This window comes from Hyalella azteca, unplaced genomic scaffold (genome assembly GCF_000764305.2).
Source record: "Hyalella azteca isolate HAZT.00-mixed unplaced genomic scaffold, Hazt_2.0.2 contig1933, whole genome shotgun sequence".
NCBI classification, from domain to species: domain Eukaryota; kingdom Metazoa; phylum Arthropoda; class Malacostraca; order Amphipoda; family Hyalellidae; genus Hyalella; species Hyalella azteca.
The window spans coordinates 217,789-243,920 of record NW_025932225.1 but is presented as its reverse complement, the minus strand read 5'-3'; the positions used below and the strand labels follow the sequence as shown (position 1 = coordinate 243,920).

The 26,132-nt window shown below is 38.5% G+C and overlaps 1 protein-coding gene across 1 annotated transcript in view; it reads right to left on the bottom strand.

Moving 5' to 3' along the window:
* The window catches only part of LOC108667960 (vacuolar protein sorting-associated protein 13D), a 49,331-nt gene that overhangs the window by 5,464 nt on the left and 17,735 nt on the right, over positions 1 to 26,132 (bottom strand). Inside the window, exons 13-37 of the mRNA XM_047884451.1 lie at positions 24,835 to 24,981; positions 24,078 to 24,184; positions 22,442 to 22,590; positions 21,855 to 22,011; positions 21,162 to 21,320; positions 19,233 to 19,371; positions 18,652 to 18,787; positions 18,185 to 18,368; positions 16,854 to 17,050; positions 15,311 to 15,398; positions 14,605 to 14,760; positions 13,762 to 13,909; positions 11,608 to 11,832; positions 10,793 to 10,937; positions 10,309 to 10,517; positions 8,399 to 8,502; positions 7,133 to 7,275; positions 6,321 to 6,501; positions 5,405 to 5,437; positions 4,174 to 4,352; positions 2,752 to 2,904; positions 2,053 to 2,325; positions 1,420 to 1,613; positions 593 to 815; positions 68 to 242 (exon numbers count right to left, since the gene is read on the bottom strand). Of these exons, the coding sequence (XP_047740407.1) occupies positions 68 to 242; positions 593 to 815; positions 1,420 to 1,613; positions 2,053 to 2,325; positions 2,752 to 2,904; positions 4,174 to 4,352; positions 5,405 to 5,437; positions 6,321 to 6,501; positions 7,133 to 7,275; positions 8,399 to 8,502; positions 10,309 to 10,517; positions 10,793 to 10,937; positions 11,608 to 11,832; positions 13,762 to 13,909; positions 14,605 to 14,760; positions 15,311 to 15,398; positions 16,854 to 17,050; positions 18,185 to 18,368; positions 18,652 to 18,787; positions 19,233 to 19,371; positions 21,162 to 21,320; positions 21,855 to 22,011; positions 22,442 to 22,590; positions 24,078 to 24,184; positions 24,835 to 24,981 (4,004 nt within the window). The remainder of the gene's footprint in view (positions 1 to 67; positions 243 to 592; positions 816 to 1,419; positions 1,614 to 2,052; positions 2,326 to 2,751; positions 2,905 to 4,173; positions 4,353 to 5,404; positions 5,438 to 6,320; positions 6,502 to 7,132; positions 7,276 to 8,398; positions 8,503 to 10,308; positions 10,518 to 10,792; positions 10,938 to 11,607; positions 11,833 to 13,761; positions 13,910 to 14,604; positions 14,761 to 15,310; positions 15,399 to 16,853; positions 17,051 to 18,184; positions 18,369 to 18,651; positions 18,788 to 19,232; positions 19,372 to 21,161; positions 21,321 to 21,854; positions 22,012 to 22,441; positions 22,591 to 24,077; positions 24,185 to 24,834; positions 24,982 to 26,132) is intronic.

The following is a 26,132-nucleotide window of genomic DNA, read 5'->3' as shown; positions in this document are numbered from 1 at the left end:
CGAATGACCGATTTTGAAACACAGAAAAAAGCTAAATTGAATAACCCCAATAAAGCCTCGTACTAACCGGTGACTTTAGCGGCGCTGTTGGCCATGCCGTGGGTTACGTTCCATATGAGCCCCTGCAGGTTACCGTCGTGCATGAACTCGCTCACGCCCTCAGACACATCCGCCAGGAGCCCTGAGGGGTTCCCTAAGAAGTCCGTGGATCCTAAAATGCGCACGGCTTGAGAGCTCAGTTCCTGAAATGACAGCCACAAAATAGAAATTCATGCAGCAGGAAGTTGCTCGTATAGCAAGACAGAAGATGGCAATAAGATGTAATATGTCACATTCTACAAGCAATTGATTACCAACAATAGAATTGAACACAAGTATTTTGACATAAATATGCAAGCAAACATATCATAAATGACTAATTTGGACTGATGCCTAACTTGAAACATCAATGCATTTATGTAAAAAAAGATGCACTGATGCACTGATGCACTGCGATGTAATGTGTGCAGTGCACTGACGCACTGCACGACGTTGAAACTGTTATCAACTCATCATAACATGAAATACTCTGATCGCATCATGGGAGCCTCACCTCCTTGTAATGCTTAAGAATGCTATCCCACAAGAAGCGCGTTGTCTCGAAGGGGTGATGTCTGGTGAAGGGGTCGAGGTTCACAAGAGCGTTCTCGAAGCGCACCAGAGAATTGAGCCCCATCTGGCGGCGCACCCTACGCAGCTCTGCCGTCAGATGCTTGCTTGTCAGCACGCTCAGCCGAACTTGCTTCAGTTTCAGCTCCAGCAGACCAAAGTAAATTCTGCAATGGCGAATATGATTTAGTTTCAGTTTCAACATGACCAAATTCAATCATGGAATGGCGTTAAATGCGATTTAGTTTCAGCTCCAGCAGACCAAAGTAAACTCAGCAATGGCGTTGAATGTGATTTAGTTTCAATTTCAACATGACCAAATTCAATTCTGGAAAGGCGTTGAATGTGATTTAGTTTGTTTCAACATGACCAAATTCAATGCTGGAATGGCGTTGAATGCGATTTAGTTTCAGTTTCAATGTGACCAAAATCAATTCTGGAATGGCGTTGAATGTGATTTAGTTTCAGTTTCAATGTGACCAAAATCAATTCTGGAATGGCGTTGAATGAAAGTTAGTTCTTGCATGAAATTGAAATTTTGTCTCAATAGCACGAACAACTAGAAAACAAATTCGTGCACGTGGTCGCACACAAGACGAGTGCGCAACCGGTGTCTTTCTAATCACAATACCGATAGGAGATGGTAATAAAAAAGGCAATACTCGATTTTATCGAAAATAGAGAATGTTATTGCAATACCTGGTTAAGCTGGTAATGAATACAGGCAATACTTGAGTTTGTCAACAATAAGCAATTCTGGCCCTGCAATACCTGGTGCCAGTAGCAGAGGTGGCGGCCTGGACGCTGGTGCGGGACTCCTGCAGAGGGTCCTCGGAGTCCGTGAGGTCCTCCCCCGGGGCCGCAGGTCCTTCCTCCTGAAGGTGGAAGCCCCCAAACACAAGAAGCCTGCACACGACCTCCTCTTCCAGCGTCAGGCTCAGGTTCTTGAAGCACACGATGAGGTTCTGTAACGTCATCTTAGTGTCAATAACACTAGGAAGTTCTATAACTTCAGGATAGAGTTACTAACTCTATTATGTTCTGTAACGGCATCTTTGTGTCAATAACACTAGGAAGTTCTATAACTTCAGGATAGAATTAGTAACTCTATTATGTTCTGTAACGGCATCTTTGTGTCAATAACACTAGGAAGTTCTATAACTTCAGGATAGAGTTACTAACTCTATTATGTTCTGTAACGGCATCTTTGTGTCAATAACACTAGGAAGTTCTATAACTTCAGGATAGAATTAGTAACTCTATTATGTTCTGTAACGGCATCTTTGTGTCAATAACACTAGGAAGTTCTATAACTTCAGGATAGAGTTACTAACTCTATTATGTTCTGTAACGGCATCTTTGTGTCAATAACACTAGGAAGTTCTNCAGCGTCAGTATACATGCCTTGAAGATAAGCGAGTCTGCAGTAAGCTTGGGCTGCAGGAGCAGCGTCAGTATACATGCCTTGAAGATAAGCGAGTCTGCAGTAAACTTGGGCCGCAGGAGCAGCGTCAGTATACATGCCTTGAAGATAAGCGAGTCTGCAGTAAGCTTGGGCTGCAGGAGCTGCTGCAGCGACAGGTGCAGGGCGGGCAGGTGGCGGGACTCGTCTGTCTTGCTCTGAGGCGACACGTACACCAGCACGCTGCCCTCACCACCGCTCACTTGGTTGTCAACCTGCCATACATAATTGTCGTTATCATTATCATCATCATCATCATTGTCGTTATCATTATCATCATGGTCGTTATCATTATACTCATCATTGACGTTATCATTAGCGTCGTCATCATCAACATAATAATAACACGTTTTTTTCATAATACCATCATGGTCTTGAGAATAGGCTTATTGGGAAACATTCATTGATGATAAACCTAGCGTAAACATTCAATTCAAAACCAGGTCGTGACAAATGGACATTTCCATGAAATTTTGAACCAATATTTCATTCATCTCGCTCAGTTGTTTGCGAGCCTCCACACTAATTGTGATAAAAAGCACTGCTCCACACATTTATACCTCTAAATAACAATGCCCCACACACAACCTTCATCATTATTATTTACAACAATTTATCAATGTATCCCGGTTTCTCGTCACCTGTATGTCCCTGACGGTGGCGTCAACAGTTCGTTCCCGCTGAGTACAGTTGTAGTCGAGGATGATGTCAGTGAGGCGGATGTATATGAGTTCTTGGGGAGGGTTCTGCTGCACCACGGACACGCCCAGTCCTCCACTCACTGACACTTGCACCTGAAACAGTTGCATCAATCATCAGTCTAATTATAATTCAAAGTAAACAGTACAGTTGAACGAACAAAAAATTAATATTTACTACTACAGGAAAACTCAACCAACTAGAGGTGGCTTCAGAGTCGTTACAGAACGAGCGTCCACTTTGCAAGGTGAAATCCAACTCAATTCTACTCAATACACTGAGTTTAACTTGAAGTCGGTTTCTCTGAGTATTGGGCTGAGTATAGCTATTCTATGAATTAAAACTCAATATAAAACTAATTAGCATGAATACATCGTCAGATAAATGATTCACCTCAAGTTCTTAAACTGAGACTGGATTAACCGCAAATTTTACATTTCTACAACGGCAAGGAGACAGGAATCACATAAATTTCGTCATGATAGAAAAAATTCAGCTGAAAACCAGCCTCAGAGAAAAGATAAAGCTTAAATTTGTCTTCAGGGAAGAGATTAACCTGGAGTTCACCATAAGGCTGTAGGTTTGTCATATGCGATAAGATTCACCTCATATTCACCACCATGAGTCAAGATTCACCTCATGTTCGCCATTATGAGTCAATATTCACCTCATGTTCTCCTTCATCATCAACATCGACAAAACATTCTCGATGATAACAACGGAATGGTAGGGATAATATAAATACGACCATGAACATATCATTCAGCCTTCAAACATTTAGTCACCGTTGCATTTTCATTTAAACTTGGTTTATTATTGCTGAGAAATGAATGGTTGTGGATGCACATCTTTTTCAGTATGAATGTTATGAATATTTGGAATGTTCTGAAAAAAAAATTATACTTCAATCTAGATCGCTATAACAGTATTCATTAACAATATATAACCACACCATAACAGGGGCCGACCATTTAGAACTATTTGCATCCCTTTTATCTGAAGTCGTTCATCGATAACATCAAAATTTTTCAATTCACACCATTCAAAATCCATCAATACAATCTAAAAATATAACTCTGTACCTACTCACTGCAGTGAGTGACAGAGAGCGCATTTTCTCGTCGACGAAAACTTGAGGTCACGGACGGACGGACGGACAGACAGACAGACAAACAGACAGACATGGCGAGCACAATAGTGCATTTTTTCCATAAATGAGAAAATGCGCTAAAAACAATACAATGCAGTTATTATAATTCCATACAATCTAAACATTAAGATTAGTTTTACCTTTCATTCAAATCGAGAAAATTTTCCAACACATTGACACTAGACATTGTTGATAAAACTTGTTGAATAATCACCTTGTTGTTGAGATCATTGATCTGGAGGACCCGCGTGGGTCCATCAGTGACCACCTGCAGGGTGAGCACCCCAGACCCGGGACGCAGACGTTGCCGGGACACGGCCTGCTCGATGGGCACGCCGCCCCCCACCACGCCGTACTCCACGCCCTGGGACGGTCCCAGCACCACGTTCTTCCCTGCCAACAAATATCGTGTTTTATAAACACGTAAAACATGAATTTTATGAACGAATAATCATTAAGTTTCCACGTTCTTCCCTGCCAACAAATAGCATGGTTTATAAAGACGAATATGATCTTTATGAAGGAATAATTATTAAGTTTATGAACCAATAAGCACTAGGTCAACAAATATCGTCGTTTTATAAAGGCTTAACATGATCTTTATGAGCGAATAATCATTAGGTTTATGAACCAATAAGCACTAGGTCAACAAATATCGTCGTATTATAAAGACGTAAAATGATCTTTATGAAAGAATAATCATGATGTTTATGAACCAATAAGCATTACGTTTTAAAATAAAGGAACATGAAGTGTTAAAATGTTAAGAAACATGAAGTTTCAGAAGCAAAATCGATAAGTTTGAGAAAAGCACAGGACATGACTTTTTAAAGATTACGCGCCAAATCAAGTGATTTAACATGCACGTGTCAATGCCAACAGCAAAAAATTCTTGAAAACAATAAATATACATTTGTAATTTTAACTGCAATGAAACATCAAGTTTTAGAAAGTATAAGCATCAAACTGAATGATTTAATACACACGTTTTTATGCCAACAAACCTGGGGTTAGAAAATACTTAATGATTAGAAAGCCATATTGGATTTACTGGAGCGTCACATTACAGGGTTATATGAATCACAGACGGGCATGGCAAAACGGCAATTGATGAGCCCCAAGCATTAAAAAATGTAAAAGATTACCGTTACACATTCTGTATAGTAAATTGTCCAGTCTGTTCCCGTATTAATTGTCAACTAATTAACTTTAAATTTAATACAAAAGTCTGCCTTCGTGCCGTCAAACATAAATGTTTGACTGCACGGAGGCAGATTTGAAAAATCTGATTAAAAAATCTTCAAATCTTTGTGCAATTTGAAAAATCTACACGAAGGCAGATTTTACCTTAACAAACATTTACCCAAACATTTAGTCGCCATTCAGTCAAATCTATGCCTCAAGATCAAGTTAAATTAACGAGATTACTCCAAGCAAATACGCACATCGATGCCACAAGCCCCCTGGCGACTGCCGCTCTGCACACGAACCAAATGCAAGACTTGCAATAACGAGAATACAAATCAACTTCTAATTACCCTTCAGTGAACAACAACATAGGAATTACAAATCTAAGTGAATTCATCTACAAACACTATAACAAGTCCATACGTGAAATAAATCAATGGGAAAAAAAGTAAAAAAAAATTAACTTCCTATTACCTTTCAGGTAACAACATCTAGGAATAACAAATAAGATTGAATTCATCTACAAACACTACAAGAAATAAAAAACATTTCGCTCAAGTTCCATCAGCCGCAGTGCAATAATAACTGAGTGATTAGACCTGCTGAGATAATGTGATGCACTTGACACATTATATCTTAAATAAAATCAAAGGCTTGATAAACTATTAATATGAGGCAATAGAATGTGTTCACCAGGAGTAGGTGCCAGGACCGGCTCGAGCAAATAGGTTCACGTATTGGCGTATATAAATGAGGCTTAACAAATAAGTAATATTAATTACTAAGGATGAGATCACCAACAATTAGCGTCTGGAAGAGCTCGCCGGCTTGCACGAATATGTGCACTGGGCACATTATTATAATATCTAGAATAAAATATACGGGGCTTCATAAAATGTAAATAATAACAAATATATTGGGTTCTCTAGGTGCGAGGGCCATGAAGCCGTCACCGGCCTGCATCGTTTTACCAGACTTAATATACCTTAAATTTATTATACAAAATGAATGATAAATATAATAAATAGCTCAATGAACCATAGAATTAGCTGACCAGGTGCGAGGGCCATGAAGCCTCCGCCGACCTGCATGAAGCGTTTCACCAAATTTATTATACCGTATCTAAAATTAATTATACAAAAATGAATGATAAATAGTTTGAAATTTGCTGACCAGGTGCGAGGGCCATGAAGCCATCGCCGGCCTGCACGAACAAGTTCTTGTGTCTGCAGCAGAGGCGGCCGTCATCAGTGAAGTGCCAGGTCTGCGTGAGCTGCCGCCGGGGGTCTGGCCGACGTAACATGAGGGGCGTGAACGCGCGGGGCTGCGGCGCCGTCCCGCTGATGTCCAGCACCTGCAGGTTGATACGTGCGTGTTAATATATTGTACGTGCCATTAATTAGTGAGTGTAAATTATTGGGACACAAGTTAATACGGGCAATTTATTGTGGCTTAAATTAGTGAGTGTAAATTATTGGGACACAAGTTAATATATTAGTGAGTGTACACTATTGTTTCATTAATTGTTATGTGTAAATTTGTAGCATTAGACACCTTTATATTAAGTTGCGTATCAGATTGTGATGTAAAAATGACAGCATTGCATTGAGATGTGTATAAAACTGTGATGCAGAATTGATAACAATGCATTAAGATGTGTAACAGACTTTAATGTAGAACAAACAACTTTAAATTAAAATATAATTGTAAGTTGTAACCAGAAACAATTGTACGCAGATCTACAACATTCTAAAGGGGAAATTCATTTTAATATCTGCTTTAGAGCAAATAAAACTCAAGATTAGAATATTACTTTGGGCAAATTATATATGCTTACGAGTGTGTTGCTAAAAACTATAACATTATTTTGCATAAACTATAATTTATTGAGCATATATTACGGCTGCTTACGAGTGTGTTGCTATAAACTATAACATTATTTTGCATAAACTATACTTTATAGAGCATATATTACGACCGCTCACCAGAGTGTTGCGGTCGTCTTTATGAGGGACGGCAGGGTCGGTGGGGGGCGACGAGCCCTCGTGCTGCAGGCGCCCCGTGGACGTCATCCGCCACAGCTGACTGCGCCTGCCCACCTGCTTGCGTGCCAGCGTCACACGCGTGCCTGCCACACGCTCCACATCATTAATATATATATCATCGTCAATATATTGATATGAATATATATATCATCGTCGTCAATATATCGTCGCGATTAATATATCATCGTGATTAATATATTGATGAACATATATATCATCGTCATGAATATATTGATGAATATATATATCGTCGTCATGAATATATTGATGAATATATATATCGTCGTCATGAATATATCATCGTGATTAATATATATCATTGTGATTAATATATTGGTAAATGTATATATCATCGTCATGAATATATTGATAAATATATATATATATATATCATCGTCATGAATACCTATATTGATAAATATAGGTATATATCATCGTCATGAATACCTATATTGATGAATATATATATCATCGTCATGAATAATTCATAATTTATGAAATTCGCGATGTGGATGATGATGATATATGTACATTTTCATCTCTTTTCTTCACTAATAATGAGGGGAAGAAACAAAATAAAGAAGCAATCACAATTTGATGACACAATCAACATGAGGCAAATAAATGCAACTAAGATAAAACCTTATTTTTATTGTGCAAGCATCATGAGATGAATTCATGCAATAATGACTCATAACAAGGTAAAAAAATAAAAATTTATTTTAGGCAACAGGGAAAATTTATTTATTCAACATTTAACAAATGTTAAATTATGTTATAAATGTTATATAAATTATGTTGTAAATGTTTATTAATTTTTCTATTTATTTAACATTTAACAGTGAAAAATTACTATTGAGAAGTTTTCTCAATTAAGTGTAATAATATTGATGTGAAGTAGTAACATAACTAAAATGAGTACCTATATTAGGGGGGAAATGTTTAGTCTATAAATATGAAATTATGAGCGTGGAAGGGCATGAATTGAATAAAATGCTTGAACGATTCAACAAAATTTATTTCATAAGATTTAGAGAGAACAACAGCCATATAATAATGAACACGCTGAATAAGTTTCAGAGCATGAATTAGAACTTTCAAAAATTACATTTAGAAAAAAATATCGTTATTAATGAATGAAGATTTAAAATTTATATAAGAAGAAAATCTATAAAATGAGAGGTAAAATGAAATAAAAGTTCTCACCCTGAACAACGTCGAGCACGAGCTCCTGACACTCGACAGACGTCGGGTCCAGACGCAGGGATGACGTCGGGGCATCCACGCCCTCATCCACCTCATCCACCAACCTGCACACCATCCATGTTTATTTGTAAAATCATGTACCTATTGATACTCTCCTCCACATCCACCATTAAAGTTGTTCACTAAAACCTTGTATTGACTGACATACTACACCTCATCCACCAACCTGCGCAACATCCATGCTTGTTAGTAAAACCTTTTATTGACACTCCTGCACATTCACCAAGCTATCCACCATTCAAGTTATTCACTAAAACCTTGTATTGGCACACTACTCCACATCCACCAAGCTATCCACCATCCAAACGTTCACTAAAACCTCCTATCGCTCACAACCTCACAATCATTAACACACAATCGGCTCAAATTAGCCATTCAAGAAGTAATTTCTATAATTTACAACCACAAGTCAATTTTTAAAGCTTCAGTATCATCATAACTTGACAGTTCTCCTGCCAGGAGAAAGTAGTCGGCTCAGCAGGAGCAAGAACTTCCATTGTTCCAGATAATTGAGGTTCATTAATCAAAGTTCAAATTAATAGGTTGAGCCTGACAGAATTTTTCAGCTCCAGCGCATGTCATCCGCTCAAAAAAATTTTCTTTTTTTTTTTGTACGCAAAAGTTAAATTTGTTAACAAACCATGTTTGCAGAGGAAACGTATAATAAAGCTCAGGTACGCCTAATTCAAGTATTAATTGAAAAATAGAAAAAATATATATAATGGACAACATGGATAAAACGAGAGTAACTTGAACATAACTTAAGCACATAAAGTTATCGATATACACGCTGAGTGGCAAATTTATTCTTTCTTTATTAACATCGATCCATGGCTGCAATACGTGCTCACTCTAACGCTTTATAAATGCTGGTCGCTTACACGAACATAGAATGAAAATAACAGCTCTTTTTAAAATGAAATGCAACCCTTAAGAAGCATTAAAATCATGCGCGTATACCCGAAGCAAATATTATCATCAATAAATGGTCAAATTTTTAAACACAACGAGATATTAGTGCATCTCATAGCCACAAAGGAAGCACACTTCATCTTAAAAACGTTCGTCACTGATACGCTAAGTCACTCGATAATTAATATGAATATCCAAGACTTTGCACGGACAACACAAAATATTCAAGACTTTGAACGGATAACAAAAAATATTCAAGACTTTGGACGGACAAAAGCTATTGCAGAACAACGTGAGCGGCGCCAGAATGCGAATGCAATCGCGTATCAGGGCCAGGGCAACAATCAATCACATTGACCGACCAGTCTTATGCAATGACAGAGAAAAACGCTTAGCATATACTTACAGTCAGGAAGGCCAAGGCCTGATGAAAAACTCAATTTAAATCCCACATTATAATGTAAGTAATATCGATAGTTGTCCGCATCACGAATTTAAGGAATAAACGTCGACATGACGTTTATTATTTTATTTAATATTTATATATTTTTAACTCTGCAGCCTAAGACATCACGCGTAACACACATCATAATTTCAACAAAAGCACGAACGCTCACGTTTTGACGGTGACGTCGAATTCCAGGAAGTTCAGGACATACAAAAACCAATAGAAGTTGAATGGATCGACTACTTCAAACCTTTTTGAAAATTTCATAATTTACTATCTGTTGTAAGGTGCTGGTGAAGGCAAGACTCACTGCGGGAAGGTACCAGTGAAGGCAAGACTCACTGCGGGAAGGTGAAGGCAAGACTCACTGCGGGAAGGTACCGGTGAAGGCAAGACTCACTGCGGGAAGGTGAAGGCAAGACTCACTGCGGGAAGGTGCTGGTGAAGGCGAGACTCACTGCGGGAAGGTGCTGGTGAAGGCAAGACTCACTGCGGGAAGGTGCCGGTGAAGGCGATGTAGATGAAGTTCTCGTAGGTGAGGTTGGCCCCTGGCCGGAGCTCGTTGAGGTTGTAGGTGGCGGAGACGCCGCCAGGGGCGACGCAGGTCAAGTGAGGCTTCATCGTGGGCTCGTCCCACGCGTACGACACCGACCGATGCGGCAACACAATAGAGCGCAGGTGCGAGCTTTGCGTGCCCGTCTGATGAATTTAGACAATTAATTGTGGGAGGCGTGATAGAAATAATTAAATAAACAATTTATTGTTATTGGCCGTTTATAAAAAGTTTTATAATTGTAATAGAAGACCACTGAGCGCATGTGCGAGCTTTGCGTGTCAGTCTGATGAAATTAATCAATTGCGAGATGCGTGCCAAAGATATGAGCGAGGAATTCACAGTTTTTTGGGATGTTCATAATAACTTATCCTATTATAATAGCTGAGCAAGGAGAGCAAATCGAGACACACAGTCTGACCTGATAGTACGTGATCTGCACTTCAGAGAAGTTGTCTATCCTGAAGGGCGGCGGGAAGTGGTCGGCGTCCGTGACCACCATGAAGAAGGTCGCGTCTTTGATGAGCGTCTCGATGCGCAGGAAGGTGCTCTCGCCGTCCACGCCCCTGCAGGAGGGGTATGTTGTGAGTTATAACGCAGCGCCATGAGTCATAATAGTGTCGTAAGTTAGAACAGAGCGCCATAAGTCATAACTGTGTCGTAAGTTACAAGAGCGACATAAGCCATAACAGGTCATAAGTTATAACAGAGCGCCATAAGTCATAACAGTGTCGTAAATTATAGAAGCGACATAAATCATAACAGTGTCATAAACGTCATAACAGAGCGCCATAGCAGTCATAAAAGTGTCGTAAGAGAGCGCCACAAAAGGCATAATAGATCAGGGTTAACAATTGTCTCCATGTTTAAGCGAATGGCAACTAGCAGTGTTTACAAACTCAACAATTGTAAACAGCAGAAAAATTATGTTTTTCGATTGGTATGTGAATAGCATACAGAGGCTATGTAAGATAATTCCAGTGCCTCATGGCTCTTCAAATAATGAAAAAAATGGACAGACAAATTTTGAGTTTTGACCCCATTTTGAAATGCAGCGAAATGTGTAATCAGGAAAATGACTGTCACATTGTCCAAATAATAACGCACTTTCTTACTTACAACACGACGTAGCATTGATATACTCTTTCGCTGGACCAAACTGCATAATAGTGGATGACCCACACAAGCTCAAAACACAAGTTAGACAAAATCTCAGCCATTTCAGTGAGTGTTTACCTGACATTGAGGTGGAAGGAGTCTATTTTCTCGATGGCAAATCCGCCGGACCAATAACCGCTGACGGGGGAGAGGATTTTAATGGACAAGAGCTGGTCTTTGTCGAGCCGCGGCCAGTGGAAGGCGAGGAAGCTGCTGGGGAGGCACCGCAGCCACGTGCTCTCCCCGCTCACGATGCTGCCGTCAGTGCAGCACGTCTGCGCCAGCAGCAGGTCGTACGAGCACCTGCAACAGCAGGTTATATGTAAACATGGTATTATGGAGAACAGGTCGTACGAGCATCTGGTACGGCAGGTTATATGTAAACGTGGTCATATGGAGTACAGGTCGTACGAACACCTGGCACGGCAGGTTATATTATAAGGTGGTCATATGGAGAACAGGTTATATGGAGAAGAGGTCATATGAACACCTGGTACAACAGGTTATATGAAAACGGGGTCATATGGAGAACAGGTCGTACGAGCACCTACAACAGCAGGTTATATTATACGGTGGTCGTATGGAGAACAGGTCGTACGAACACCTGCAACGCCAGGTTAAATTATAAGGTGGTCTTACAGAGAGCAGGTCATACACAAGCGGATATACAGTATACAAACAGGTCATAACAAAAACAGGTCACACCAGAAACAAGACATACGAAAAACAGGTCATACGGGAAACAGGTCATACGGGAAACAGGTCATACAAGAAACAGGTCTTACCAGAAACAGGTATGATAATCTATCACAATGCGTCCGCATATTCTATACTGTATAGTAACTTCGCATGCACACATTCTGGTCTATCAAAAAATCACATCTTAACTAGCGCCCTACATAACTTTATAGGGCACTTTGAGAAATAATCTGAAGCTTGGACACATTCGGTTTACTTATGGCCAAAAAAATTCTAATTTTGATTTTTTTGCCCTAAAACTGCACACATTTGATTCAATTAAAAAAATATACCCTAGAGTGTCATTCAATGAGCAACATCAGCACGGTATCAGTTAAAAAATAATTGAATATTAATTGAAAAGTTTGAAAAATGCTCCACAGAAGCACAGAACTCTTTTCAACCTGTTGACTATTCATAAAAAATTTAACACGTTGACTCCGATTGCTTCATCTTGTACCATTATTTTATTTTTGTTTTGTTTTGAACCAGGGTTGCCAGCTAGACGATCTTTTTCGAGAAAAATTCAGCGATTTAGTTTTTTCAATTGCGTTGGCCAGCTAAAATTTTTGATAGGGGTACTTTCTAATTAAATTTTAAAAACTACAAAAAAATAAATGGGATTTTTACACCAGAACCTACAAATATAATAGTATATATATAGAGTTTTTGGCCTTTTCTTCTTCGCTCTTCGTTAGGCTATCTTGCAACCTTGAATTATGCACCACTACGTTCTGGAGAAATACACTTCATGGTACGCAGATATGTACCATTTCGGAGTCAAGGTGTTAAAAATCCAGCACTAATTATTCAAAAATAATTTGATACTTGAAAAAAAAGTTTCAAAAATGCACCAAAAAATCACGAACATATTTATAAAAAAAAGTTTCAAAAATGTACCATGAAATCACGAACATATTTATAAGGAAAAGTTTCAGAAATGCACCATGAAATCCTGAACATTTTTATAAAACAAAAGTTTCAAAAATCCACCATGAATTCACAAACACATTTACAAGAAAAGTTTCAAAAATCCACCATGAAATTACGAAAATATTTATAAAAAAATATCAGAAATCCATCATGAAATCCCGAACATATTTAAAAAAAAGTTTCATAAATCCACCATGAATTCATGAATATATTTATAAAAAGTATCAAAAATGCAGGATGAAATCCCGAACATATTTATAAAAATAAGTTTCAAAATGCACCATGAAATGACGAACATATTTATAAAAAAATATCAAAAATGCACCATGAAATCACGACACATATTCATAAAAAAATATCAAAAATCCACCATGAAAGCACGAACATCTTTATAAACAAAAGTTTCAAAAATGCACCATGAAATCCCGAACATATTAAAAAAAAAGTTTCAAAAATCCACCATGAAACCCCGAACATATTTATAAAAAGTTTCAAAAAAACACCATGAAAGCACGAACATATTTATAATGAAATTCAAAAATTCACCACGAAATAACGCACCTGTTCTCGACCTGGAAGCGTGGCGAGACGGTGACCATGAGAGTGTCCCGGTAGCGTCCCTTGCCGGGCCTCACGTCCACACCGACGATGTACACCACGTCGGGCCGGCGGTCCGGCAGCGACACGCGGATACGCCGCACCAGACCGGCTGTGGGGGGCCACTATGTTAAAATTGCAGACATTTGCGAATGATGGCTATTTGTGAACAATGGCTATTTAAAATTTTCAAAAGAAAATCCATACGTCGCACCAGACCGGCTGTGGTCTATCGTGCACTATGTTAGAATTGCAGACATTTGTGAATGATGGCAATTTGTATGTGATGGCTTTTTAAAAATTACAGACATTTAAAAAAAAACAGTTTGAGAATGCCAGATATTTTTCATTTGAAATGCCGGATGAAAATAACTACAAGCCATTAGTGAATGACTAGAATCAGAAAAGAACGGGTATTAGGTAGTGAATTGCAGGCATAAATAAATGAAATTAATCAACTTTGTATAATAAAAAAATAAAATTAAATAAAAATGAAATTTTATTCGTGAAACAAATAAAAATGAAATGAAGCCAAGGACTACTACACACAGGACATGCATAGCCTATGTCCAGCCTCTGCTAGCAGAGGCGATCGCCTACACTATGAAAATGCTGTTGTTTTAGTGGTCAGCATTTTCATAGTGTAGGCGATCGCCTCTGCTAGCAGAGGCTGGACATAGGCTATGCATGTCCTGTGTGTAGTAGTCCTTGAATGAAGCCTAAAATGAAATTAATGAACTTTGTACAATAAAACCATATGTAAATTAGTAGTGGGGGGAGGGGGAGGCAGTAGTGAGGGAGGCTCACCCTGCGTAAGGGGGAGGCGGTGGCAGTAGTGGGGGAGGGCGCGGGGGTGCAGGTGCCTGCCTATGCGCATGACGAGCGCAGGCGCCGCGTCGCGGTCGCTGAAGGAGAACAGCAGCGGCGCACCGCAGCGCGCAGCCTCGTGCTCGCTCTCCTGGCCTGGCAAAGACAATATTATTACTTCTTATAGCAAACATATAACATCGTTAATTGTGAGAGAAAACATTTCATAACAGCGTTAGTTCTTGCAGGAAACATATCGCAACATCGTTATTTGTTAGAGAAAATTTATCGTGACATCGTTATTTATAAGAGAAAATTTATCGTAACATCGTTATTTGTAAGAGAAAATTTATCGTGACATCGTTATTTGTAAGAGAAAATTTATTGTAACATCGTTACGGTATTTTTCAGAGAAAACATATCATAACATTGTAATTAGGCAAAAAAATATAAGGCAACATTCTTAATCCTGCGATAAGCACCGTTATTGACCTCAAAATAACATCGTTATTTGCGATGATATTTTGCGATAATAAATCATCACATTGCTTTTAGAGCGAAATACATACTGAAACATCAATACATTTTTGGCGTCAATTATTAACTAATACATTATTCCCATCTCAAATTTCTAAACGATTTGACATCGTTTCAATATGAAAATATAAATCCAGCAAAATTAGGAAGACAATAATTAGCAACAAACCGGCGGCATCGGTGGAGCTTCCGTCTTGCTTGAAGACCAGCGGCAGCCCAGTCTTGTTGACCAGCCAGTACTGGGCGTACACGCTCACCTGCACGAATAACAGGTGTTAGTACGCACAAATAACAGGTGTTATAGTACTGGGCGTACACGCTCACCTGCACGAATAACAGGTGTTAGTACGCACAAATAACAGGTGTTACTACGCAGGAATAACAGGTGTTACTATGCAGGAATAACAGGTGTTACTACGCACGAATAACAGGTGTTACTACGCAGGAATAACAGGTGTTACTACGCACGAATAACAGGTGTTACTACGCAGGAATAACAGGTGTTACTATGCACGAATAACAGGTGTTACTATGCACGAATAGCAGGTGTTACTATGCACGAATAGCAGGTGTTACTATGCACGAATAGCAGGTGTTACTATGCACGAATAGCAGGTGTTACTATGCACGAATAACAGGTGTTATAGTGTTGAACAGCCAGTACTGGGCGTACACGCTCACTTGTACGAATAACAGGTATTGTAGTCTTGACCTGCTTGACCTGAGTTAAAAAACCTTCTACTACGCACATTTCTACACCATTTTCAACAAATATACTTACTTTAGGAAGGTAAAAAAACATAAACTACGCATATTACAATGCAAAATTAAGAGTACTTCTAGAGTAGGTACTCACTTTAAGAGATAAATCAAACGATAAATAAATACTGATAAATACTTTACTACGGTTCTTTAAATACTATACCGAGATAAATACCGATAAATAAGTACTCATTAAGAGTACATATTAAAAGACTACTCACTTTAACAGATAAATATCAATAAATACTCAACTATTTCAAATACTTTACCGAGATAAATTCCCAATAAATAAGTACCTACTCATTAAGAGTACTTATTAAAAGAGTACTCACTTTAAGAGATGAATACAAATAAATACTTTACTGCTTTAAATACTATACCGGTACCGAGATGAATCCCGATAAATAAGTACTCATTAAGAGTACTACAAGAGTAATGACTTCAAGAGATAAATACCGATGATAAATAAATGCCGATAAATACTTTAAACACGTAAATACTTTAGTACTTTAAATACTATACCGAGATAAATCCCAATAAATAAGTATTCATTAAGAGTACTTATCAAAAGATTACTGATTTTAAGAGATAAATACCGATGATAAATAAATGCCGATAAATACTTTATATACGTAAATATTTTACTACTTTAAATACTACTTTACCTACTCATTACTCAAATACTCATTAAGAGTACTTATTAAAAGAGTACTCACTGTAAGAGATAAATACCGATAGATGATAAATAAATACCGATAAATACTTTACTACTTAAAATACTTTTCCAAGATAAATTCCAATAAATAAGTACTCATTAAGAATACTAAAAGAGTACTGACTTTAATAGAGAAATACCGATAAATACTTTCCTATTCTAAATACTTTACCGAGATAAATACCGATAAATGAGTACCGGTACTCATTAAAAGTCTTATTAAAAGCGTACTGACTTTAATAGCCTTGCAGTAGACGCGGGATATCCTAAGCAGCAGCTGCAAGGGACGCTCGGCGACGTCCGTGAGCGTCACGGGGACGACGTATGAGCGCCCACTGCCCCCACCGCCGCCCCCGCCGCCCACCTGCACGCTGCCGCCCCCCGAGAACGCGTCCGTGAACACCTGTAGCGCCACGCCCTCCTCTGGGTCAACTGCAGGTTAACAATTCCTCAATTTCCTCTACAATTTTTCAGTTAATATTCAATATGTAAAAATGTTTGCCTACTTGGCAAACATTCTACAATGTTTACAAACAATCCGTACAACTTTTCAGTAAATATGCTTATTTTACATATATTCTACTATGTTTAAAAACAATCGGTACAACGTTTCAGTAAATATGCCTATTTTACAAACATTCTACAATGTTTACAAACGATCGGTACCTATATATTTTCAGTAAATAGGCCTATTTGGCAAATATTCTACAATGTTTACAAATAATTGGTACAACTTTTCAGTAAATATACCTATTTTACTAACATTCTACAATGTTCACAAACAATCGCTACAACGTTTCAGTAAATATGCCTATTTTACAACATACTACAATGTTTACAAACAATAAGCTATATATTACAATCCAGCAAAGACCAGTTAATACATGTTTACGTGCAAGTCACTTTTAATTAACGAAGTTGTCAGCCCACAACTAATTAAGTCACAGTCAGAGAAATACCAAAAGAAAGCAACTATGTGGACAATGTTACTCATTTATTTTTCTAATTGCAAGCTATATTTTGAACACAGTCGGTAACAGAACCAAAAGGCTGATATTTATGATACGTTCAAGTAATTTGCCATATAACATACCTATATAACCTGATATTTTCAAGTAATTTGATATATAACGTACCTATATAACCTGACATGTTTAAGTAATTTGATATTTAACGTACCTATATAACCTGATATGTTTAAGTAATTTGATATATAACGTAAATGTAACCTGACATGTTTAAGTAATTTGATATATAACGTACCTATATAACCTGATATGTTTAAGTAATTTGATATATAACGTACCTATGTAACCTGATATGTTTAAGTAATTTGATATATAATGTACCTATATAACCTGATATGTTTAAGTAATTTGATATATATTTAAATTAAATTTAATTTAAATATCCCCGGGGGGAGTAGGGAGCTACAACGGCCGCCATCTTGCGCGGGGGGTATAATGTACCTATATAACCTGATATGTTCAAGTAATTTGATATATCACATACCTATATAACATGATAACTCTAAGTAACATGACGGTATTTGACCAGACCACGGACCTGAGTGGAGGATGGCTTTATCCCCAGGCTTTATCCTTCCGCTGATGGAGGGTAGCTGGGAGGATACGGTGGAGGCGGAGGATGCGTTGTAAGGATCCTGTAGGATTTTATAGTGCAGCTCCACGGGCAGCAGGTTCACCAGCGTCAGAGGGCTCACCAGCACGATGGTGTGCGCGGGTTGCACCTGAAATTGTAATTGTAATTAATTACAATTACAATTGAAATGTTAATTACAATTAAATTATTACATTTGACAATTTTCATCAAGAAAAAATAGAGATTCTTTGATAATCTGTTATAAGGTCAATGATATCGTTATAATTATTGTTGCGGAATAATCATCAATCTGATTTAATTTGGCTTAACCTGCTGGTATAAAAATATGTAGAAACCTGCTATATGTAAACCTGCTGATATGTAAAATATGTAGTTATAGTAAACGGAAAATGTATTGATAGTAAACTGACCCACTCGGAGGATGAGGGGGAGGGGTGGGGGATGAGAGGTTGACGGTGAGGGTGACTAAATGGGGGCGTGGGGGGCCGCGTGTTGCCCTGGGTGACATCCACGGGGTACTTCTCACGTCGGATGAATACGTTCAACCTGAGAGGAAATAAATCGATTGATAAATATGACAAACTGGAGCACGAATAAAAAACATAAAGGACAATAATGTTGAGTTGGATATTTTCGCCAAAAGAAATATTCATAAGAAACAACAAACTTAAAACTTTCTGTACCTCAGTAGACAGAAAATTGAAATCTTGTTGTGTTTTAACGGCTTTAAATTTTAAACTAGCCCACAACTTATGTAAAGAAGCCTGTAATTTATAAAACATATGCAAAAATTAAAACAATTTTGAATAATTAAAATAATTTTAAATAATTTAAATAATTGAAATAATTTTGAATAATTTAAATAATTTCAAATAATTAAAATCATTTTAAATAATTAAAATAATTTTGAATAATTTAAAATAATTATAAATAATTGTGAATAAGTGAAACAAATAAAAATAGTTTATAGATGCGTATATTAGAGTTTGACCTGAAGGGCGGGTGGTTGGCGTTGATGGCGTCGCAGGTGTGGAGCTGTGCGTGCTGCTCCCCCGCTCCCCCCACCACCCGCCAGTGTATGGCGTCCCGGCAGTGGATCCACCCACCGCTGCCCCCACACGGGGGACATCCTGTCAACAATCATACACTCACAACAATTGTTGGGTGATTATAGCCCCAATAGTGTCAACAGTCATACACTCAGAACAATTGTTGGGTGCTATAGCCCCAATAGTGTCAACAATCATACACTCAGAACAATTATTGGGTGCTATAGCCCCAATAGTGTCAACAATCATACACTCAGAACAATTATTGGGCGCTCTAGCCCCAATAGTGACACACTTTCTGCCTGTGGCAGTGATACCAGGGTGCGTACCGATATTGAGAAAAAAATTTCCATAACTTTTCCAGGACTCTCCATGACCATCAATATAATTTTCCAAAACTCGCATACGACAGGTTTAGCATGACTGAAAGAGTAACCGTGCACATTCTTCTATCATCTCCTACAGTTGATAACTAGCAAACGTGTAAATGCATAGAGTGGGGAAACAAGAGACTGTGGCACAGTCTCTCATTTCATTCGTGCCAATCAGAAGGCAGGAAACAAGAGACTGGACAAACAGGTTAACACTAATCGCGTAGGGTTAGCGGGAAAACGCCCTTAGTTTCTAATAACCACCGTAAAAATAACCACGAATCTCACAGCCTTCTGTCGAGATACTCTTCAACTGATTTCTATTCTTGGTGTTGGATCAATAATATTTTAGCTATTTTAATCGATAATGATAAGGTAGATCATTTAGCAAACTACGTATAGACTTTTGCTACCGAGTAAGCGGACTCGCGTGCCGGGAGCGAGTTACACCCTTGTCGGACTCACGATCTCAGTGTCCAACGAGCAACGGGGGTGGACGGTATACTCGAGCTTCCCGCTCCGCTGATGCGTCTCATATCATGCAGTTCTTTCAACGGCGGGCAACGAACTCGCAAACAATGAGATAAAAAAACTAGTTTTGGATGCAGGAACAAAGAAACTAGCGATGAGTTTGCAGGAGGTGCAGCAGTTATGAAGCTGCACATGCACCAGCGATAAATATGCACATGTTCTCAGGCACACGCACACGTGAATGACTTACAGTCTCCTGCCCATGGGTAACATAGACACAAGTTCGAACCGTCGGAGTTGTCGTACACGGAGATGGCTCTGCTTGAGGCCAGAAATTCGGTCCTTTCATTCTCATAATTTCCAAAAATGGATTCGAGTCAACAATTGTGCGTTTGAAGACTGCATGTGATAGGGAACAGTCTATATTAATGCCTGGTAAAATAATCGCAGCGTATATAAAATAGAAGACAAATAATACTTAACAAAATTAAGGGCAGATATCATTTGCACCCGAGGTTGTAGCGTGACACGACAACCCGTGGCGATTAGGGTTGACACACGCAGCACAGAAAAATACTCCATTTTTTTATTTATTTGCAAATTCCAGGACTTTCCATAACCTGAAATGAAATTCCATGACTTTCCAGGCCTGGAAAATGAAAAATCAAATTCCAGTACTTTCCATATTTTCCATGACCGGTACCACCCTGTGATACGCCCTTTCAAGAAGCCAAACTGAAGCGAAATGACCCATACAAAGGGATAAATTGCCTCAATATTAGGACCTAGTATCGCTCATCTCTCGATTAAAATGAGCATTTGAAGGCAGGCACGTGCACGGCTTTCACAGACTCATTATATAGTAACAGAATAGAAGTGTCGGCACTGAAGAAACAGGCCCATGGCGCATGGCCTGTTGCCGATTCTTGTACTTTTCGTGACTTGATTCACCAGGAGCACGCATTAATGATTACTGATAATTAAGGCATGCATTAATGATAATTAAGGCAGATAATAATAATAACGAACCAGCAGATTGGGAGGCAGAGGCGCTGCCAGAGGCTTGGTTGGAGCGAGAGAGCGCCCGCTTGGCGTGGCCCCCCACAGGGCGCACGGTGATGCCTGCCCACACGTACCTCAGGGGCACCGCTACTGTTGACTGTGACGGCACCTGAAGTACTTTCACGTCTGCAATACAAACATATTAATCGACTCGTTAGCATACTTTTACTTATCTATCAGCTTTATGCACAACAAACATACCCATTGACTCATTAGCATACCTTCACTTGTATATCAGCTTTGTGCACAACAATCATATTAATTGACTCTTTTACTTACTCTATTAGCTTTATGCACAACAAACATACACATTGACTATTTAGCATACATTTACTTATCTATTAGCATTGTGCACAATTGTGTTGTATATCAACATAATTCTCAATTATGATGTAAATACAACCCACTACACATTTTGCCCACCCATGACCATGGCATTTCCTTATCTATTTGCTTTATGCTTAATCATGTTGTATGTCACCATAATTGTCAACTATGATGTAATTAGGACCCACTCAATTATGATATAATTACAACCCACCAAACACCTAGCCCACCCATGACCCACCTCCCCTGCGGTTGACCCACTAAATTCTGATGTAATTAGAACGCACCTGCCCTGCGGTTGACCCACTAAATTCTGATGTAATTAGAACGCACCTGCCCTGCTTATGACGAGGTTCTCGAGCTTGGCCTGTACGGGGGTGGGCAGAGCGTTGCAGAGCAGCAGCGCTGAGCGCACCGTCACCAGCTTACGCGCCGTCCCCATCAGCGACACCGTCACTACGATGCGCGCGTGAGCCAGTCCACCGTGCGTCTGTTAGTTCGTTACTTCACTGATTAAATAAACACTTATGAGGCAATAAACTATTGATTACTTCACTAATTAGATAAACACTTATGAGGCAATAAACTATTGATTACTTCACTAATTAGATAAAACTTATGAGGCAATAAACTATTGATTACTTCCATAATTAAATAAATACTTATGACAGAGACCATATTAACTATGGACACCAGAGACCTATGACTGAGACAATATTAAGTATGACCAGCAGAGACCAATGACAGAGACCATAATCAATATGACCAGCAGAGACCTATGATAGGAACCGTATAAATTACGACCACCAGAGACCATATTAACTATGATCACCAGAGACTTATGACAGAGACCATAATAACTATGACCACCAGAGACCATAATAACTCTGACCATCAGAGACACCACGGGCGCCACTGACCGGCTCAGAAGTCTCGGGCGCGGCCATCCTGAAGAAGCTGCCGACCTTGTCCACCGTCACGGGGCCCACGGGGTGCCAGCCTGACACGTGCACGCAGATCTGGTGCATCTTGTGCTCATGTGAGTCACCGTGACGCACTTTCACCTTGCCTGCACATATCATACTTTGTCTCTCATCACACATCATATTTTGTCTCACATCACACATCATATTTTGTCTCGCATCACACAACATATTTTGTGTCACATCACACAACATATTTTGTGTCACATCACACATACTTTGTCTCACATCACACATCATATTTTGTGTCACATCACACATATTTTGTCTCACATCACACAACATATTTTGTGTCACATCACACATATTTTGTCTCACATCACACAACATATTTTGTGTCACATCACACATATTTTGTCTCACATCACACATCATATTTTGTGTCACATCACACATATTTTGTCTCACATCACACAACATATTTTGTGTCACATCACACATATTTTGTCTCACATCACACAACATATTTTGTGTCACATCACACATCATATTTTGTCTCACATCACACATCATATTTTGTCTCACATCACACATCATACTTTGTCTCACATCACACATATTTTTTTTGTCTCGCATCACACATCATATTTTGTCTTGGCTTTACTGTACACTTCCTATTAATATTATACTTGAAGGGATCGAATTTTTATGCCAATGGTATATTTTTAAGATACGAAATGATCTGCACCTTGCCAAGCCATGCAAAGAAATCATTGTAATTTATTTTTGATGTCTTAACCTGCTCTCAATATCATACCTGAAATTAAGACTAATGCTTACTACTGGAAATAGCAATGATAGATTACTATTCCTATACACTCTGATTGCGCAGAGTGCAGGAATTCTCAAGGCTTCATTTCTTCGTTGATATAAATATTAGGTTCGCAGTGAAGCTAATTATTAGGTCAGAATCATGGAGATGAGATTAAGTTAAATATTATTTAATTAGTGTCAAACGATATCACCAACACCACGTAAGGATTTTCAAGCTTGTGAAGAATGAAAAATAATTAAAAACTCAATAATGCATCAATAGATTACACCACATGAATCAATTATATCTGCTTAATAACTTATGTTGAACGAAAAAATTCAAGTTTAACGTAAACATACAAAAAATTGAATAATGGTAACGTGGGGTCCGCAAACTGCAATGTATTTAGTGACAGAGACTGCAGTCTGCCACACGTCGATAAGTAACCCTTTTTAATGTCATAATCTAAAGACTTTACTGGTTTCAAACATACAAAACTTCCCAAGTTACTGTGCACATGACGACATAAATGAGTAAACATGCAAGGCCAGACAGCCAACAGAGTGTGAACATAATCGAAAGAAAACATAGTTTGAATATTAAAAAAAATGACTTAATGTTTTTAAAGTAAATAAAGCATGAATGTTTCAAAAAATGAAGCCCACTTGATATTTTTATAGGAAATAAAGCTTGCATGTTTCAAAAAATGAAGCCCACTTGATATTTTTATAGGAAATAAAGCTTGCATGTTTCAAAAAATGAAGCCCACTTGATATTTTCAAAGGAAACCGAGTTAGATCTTCATAAACCACAACTCACGATGATTATCAATAGAAAAAGGAACAGATTCTGAGGGCGGCACCAGCGTCCACTCCTGCTCGGGGCGCGGAGGTCCTGAGGTCTCCTCGTAGCAATTGTCCAAGCCCCTGGAAATGAAAAAAATTAAGTAATTTATATCTCAACTTAAATTATTTCTACTTATTCACTCATTGATGAGCCAATAACACAAATATGATGAACTACTAGCACTTTCCTTAAATAAAAATAAAACGTTGCTCTTCGTGTACTTTCCATGTCGTTTTTTTATAGTGTAACTACAAAATTTATACTTTCTATTCCGCTCGATAACTGGGATGCAATAGCAATAGTGACGAATAGAAAAATACTATATAGTGAACGTGTTTTTTTTTTTTTCAACTAAGATATTTCCAGCTCAGTATATTGGATGGATGTAGTAGTAGTAGAATGTTACATTGCTAATATTAGTACGTTGGTACGTTAGTAGAACGTTACTACGTTAGTAGAATGTTACATTGCTAATAAATCTACCTGATAGGTGATTTCTCCTTGTAATATCACATAATAGTTAGCAAAGTTTCCGGAAAATAACGATAGTGACTGGCAACAATGTTACCCATAAGTGAAGGATGTGAATGTGGTGAAGAGGAGGGAGGAGCCCGTCTCGTTGTGAATGGTGAAGGGGACATTATCTTACCCATAAGTGAAGGAGGTGAAGGTGGTGAAGAGGAGGGGGGAGCCCGTCTCGTTGTGAATGGTGAAGGGGACATTATCTTACCCATAAGTGAAGGATGTGAAGGTGGTGAAGAGGAGAGAGGAGCCCGTCTCGTTGTGAATGGTGAAGGGTATGAAGGGCGCTCGCCTCCTGTAGCTCACAGGGCTGCCCCCAGCGCACGGCGAGCTGCTCGAGCTTCGCTGCTCTGAGCTGCACACAAAATATCAACATAAGTTCATAATTCAATCCATTTTTTTACATAAAAATAATTGTATAAAATTATCTCTAACGAAAGTTGGGATAAAATCTTTAAATTTCAGGATAAATAATACGAAAAAACAAAATAGGTTAAAGAATTTTGAGGGTGATTTTAATTGGGTTATTTAAATTATTTGATAACAAATTTAAAGAATATAATAGATATGTGAATTAATGTAGATTTGCCTGTAAAGCTGCAAATTACTTACAAAAATAACGAAATCTCAATCATTTTCGCTCCAGAATTCAATCCCTAAAACGTTCATTGAAATTTTGGTAATCTTTTCTCTAAACGTCGTTTTGTATTGATGTTGGAATTACCTTCATTACACTGTACCGTTAACACTATCATTGTACAGCGATCACCATTTATTATGCTCTAGTTTTCTTGCACGTGTACATGACTTGCCTCTCACTCGTTTATTTTCCAGGGGCCACCAAAACTCGCTTAAGTACAGGTAGCGGCATAAGAACACCTAGCTACTTAAGTACAGGTAGCGGCATAAGAACACCTAGCTACTTAAGTACAGGTAGCGGCATAAGAACACTTAGCTACTTAAGTACAAGTAGCGGCATAAGAACACCTAGCTACTTAAGTACAAGTAGCGGCATAAGAACACCTAGCTACTTAAGTAAAAGTAGCGGCATAAGAACACCTAGCTACTTAAGTACAAGTAGCGGCATAAGAACACCTAGCTACTTTAGTACAAGTAGCGGACAATTCCTCGTTTGTGTTTGGTGGGGGTAGCTTGTAACACACCAATTTTTACGATGAAATCTAAATACAAGGGAACCACTTAAGAACGATTCACATACAAAACGACCATAATTAAAATGCAATTCACAAACAATTAAACCATTTTTAAAATGTGACCCTAACACACTTTTGCTATTTACAAACTACGATTCCGATATACCGTACTATTCTTTTTAGCGCATTTTCTCATTTACGGAAAAAATTCACTATTGTGCTCTCCATGTCCGTCCGTCTGTCTATCCGTCCGTCCGTCTGTATGTCCGTCCGTCCGTGACCTCAAGTTTTCGTCGACGAGAAAATGCGCTCTCTGTCACTCACTGCAGTGAGTACCGAGTTATATTTTTTT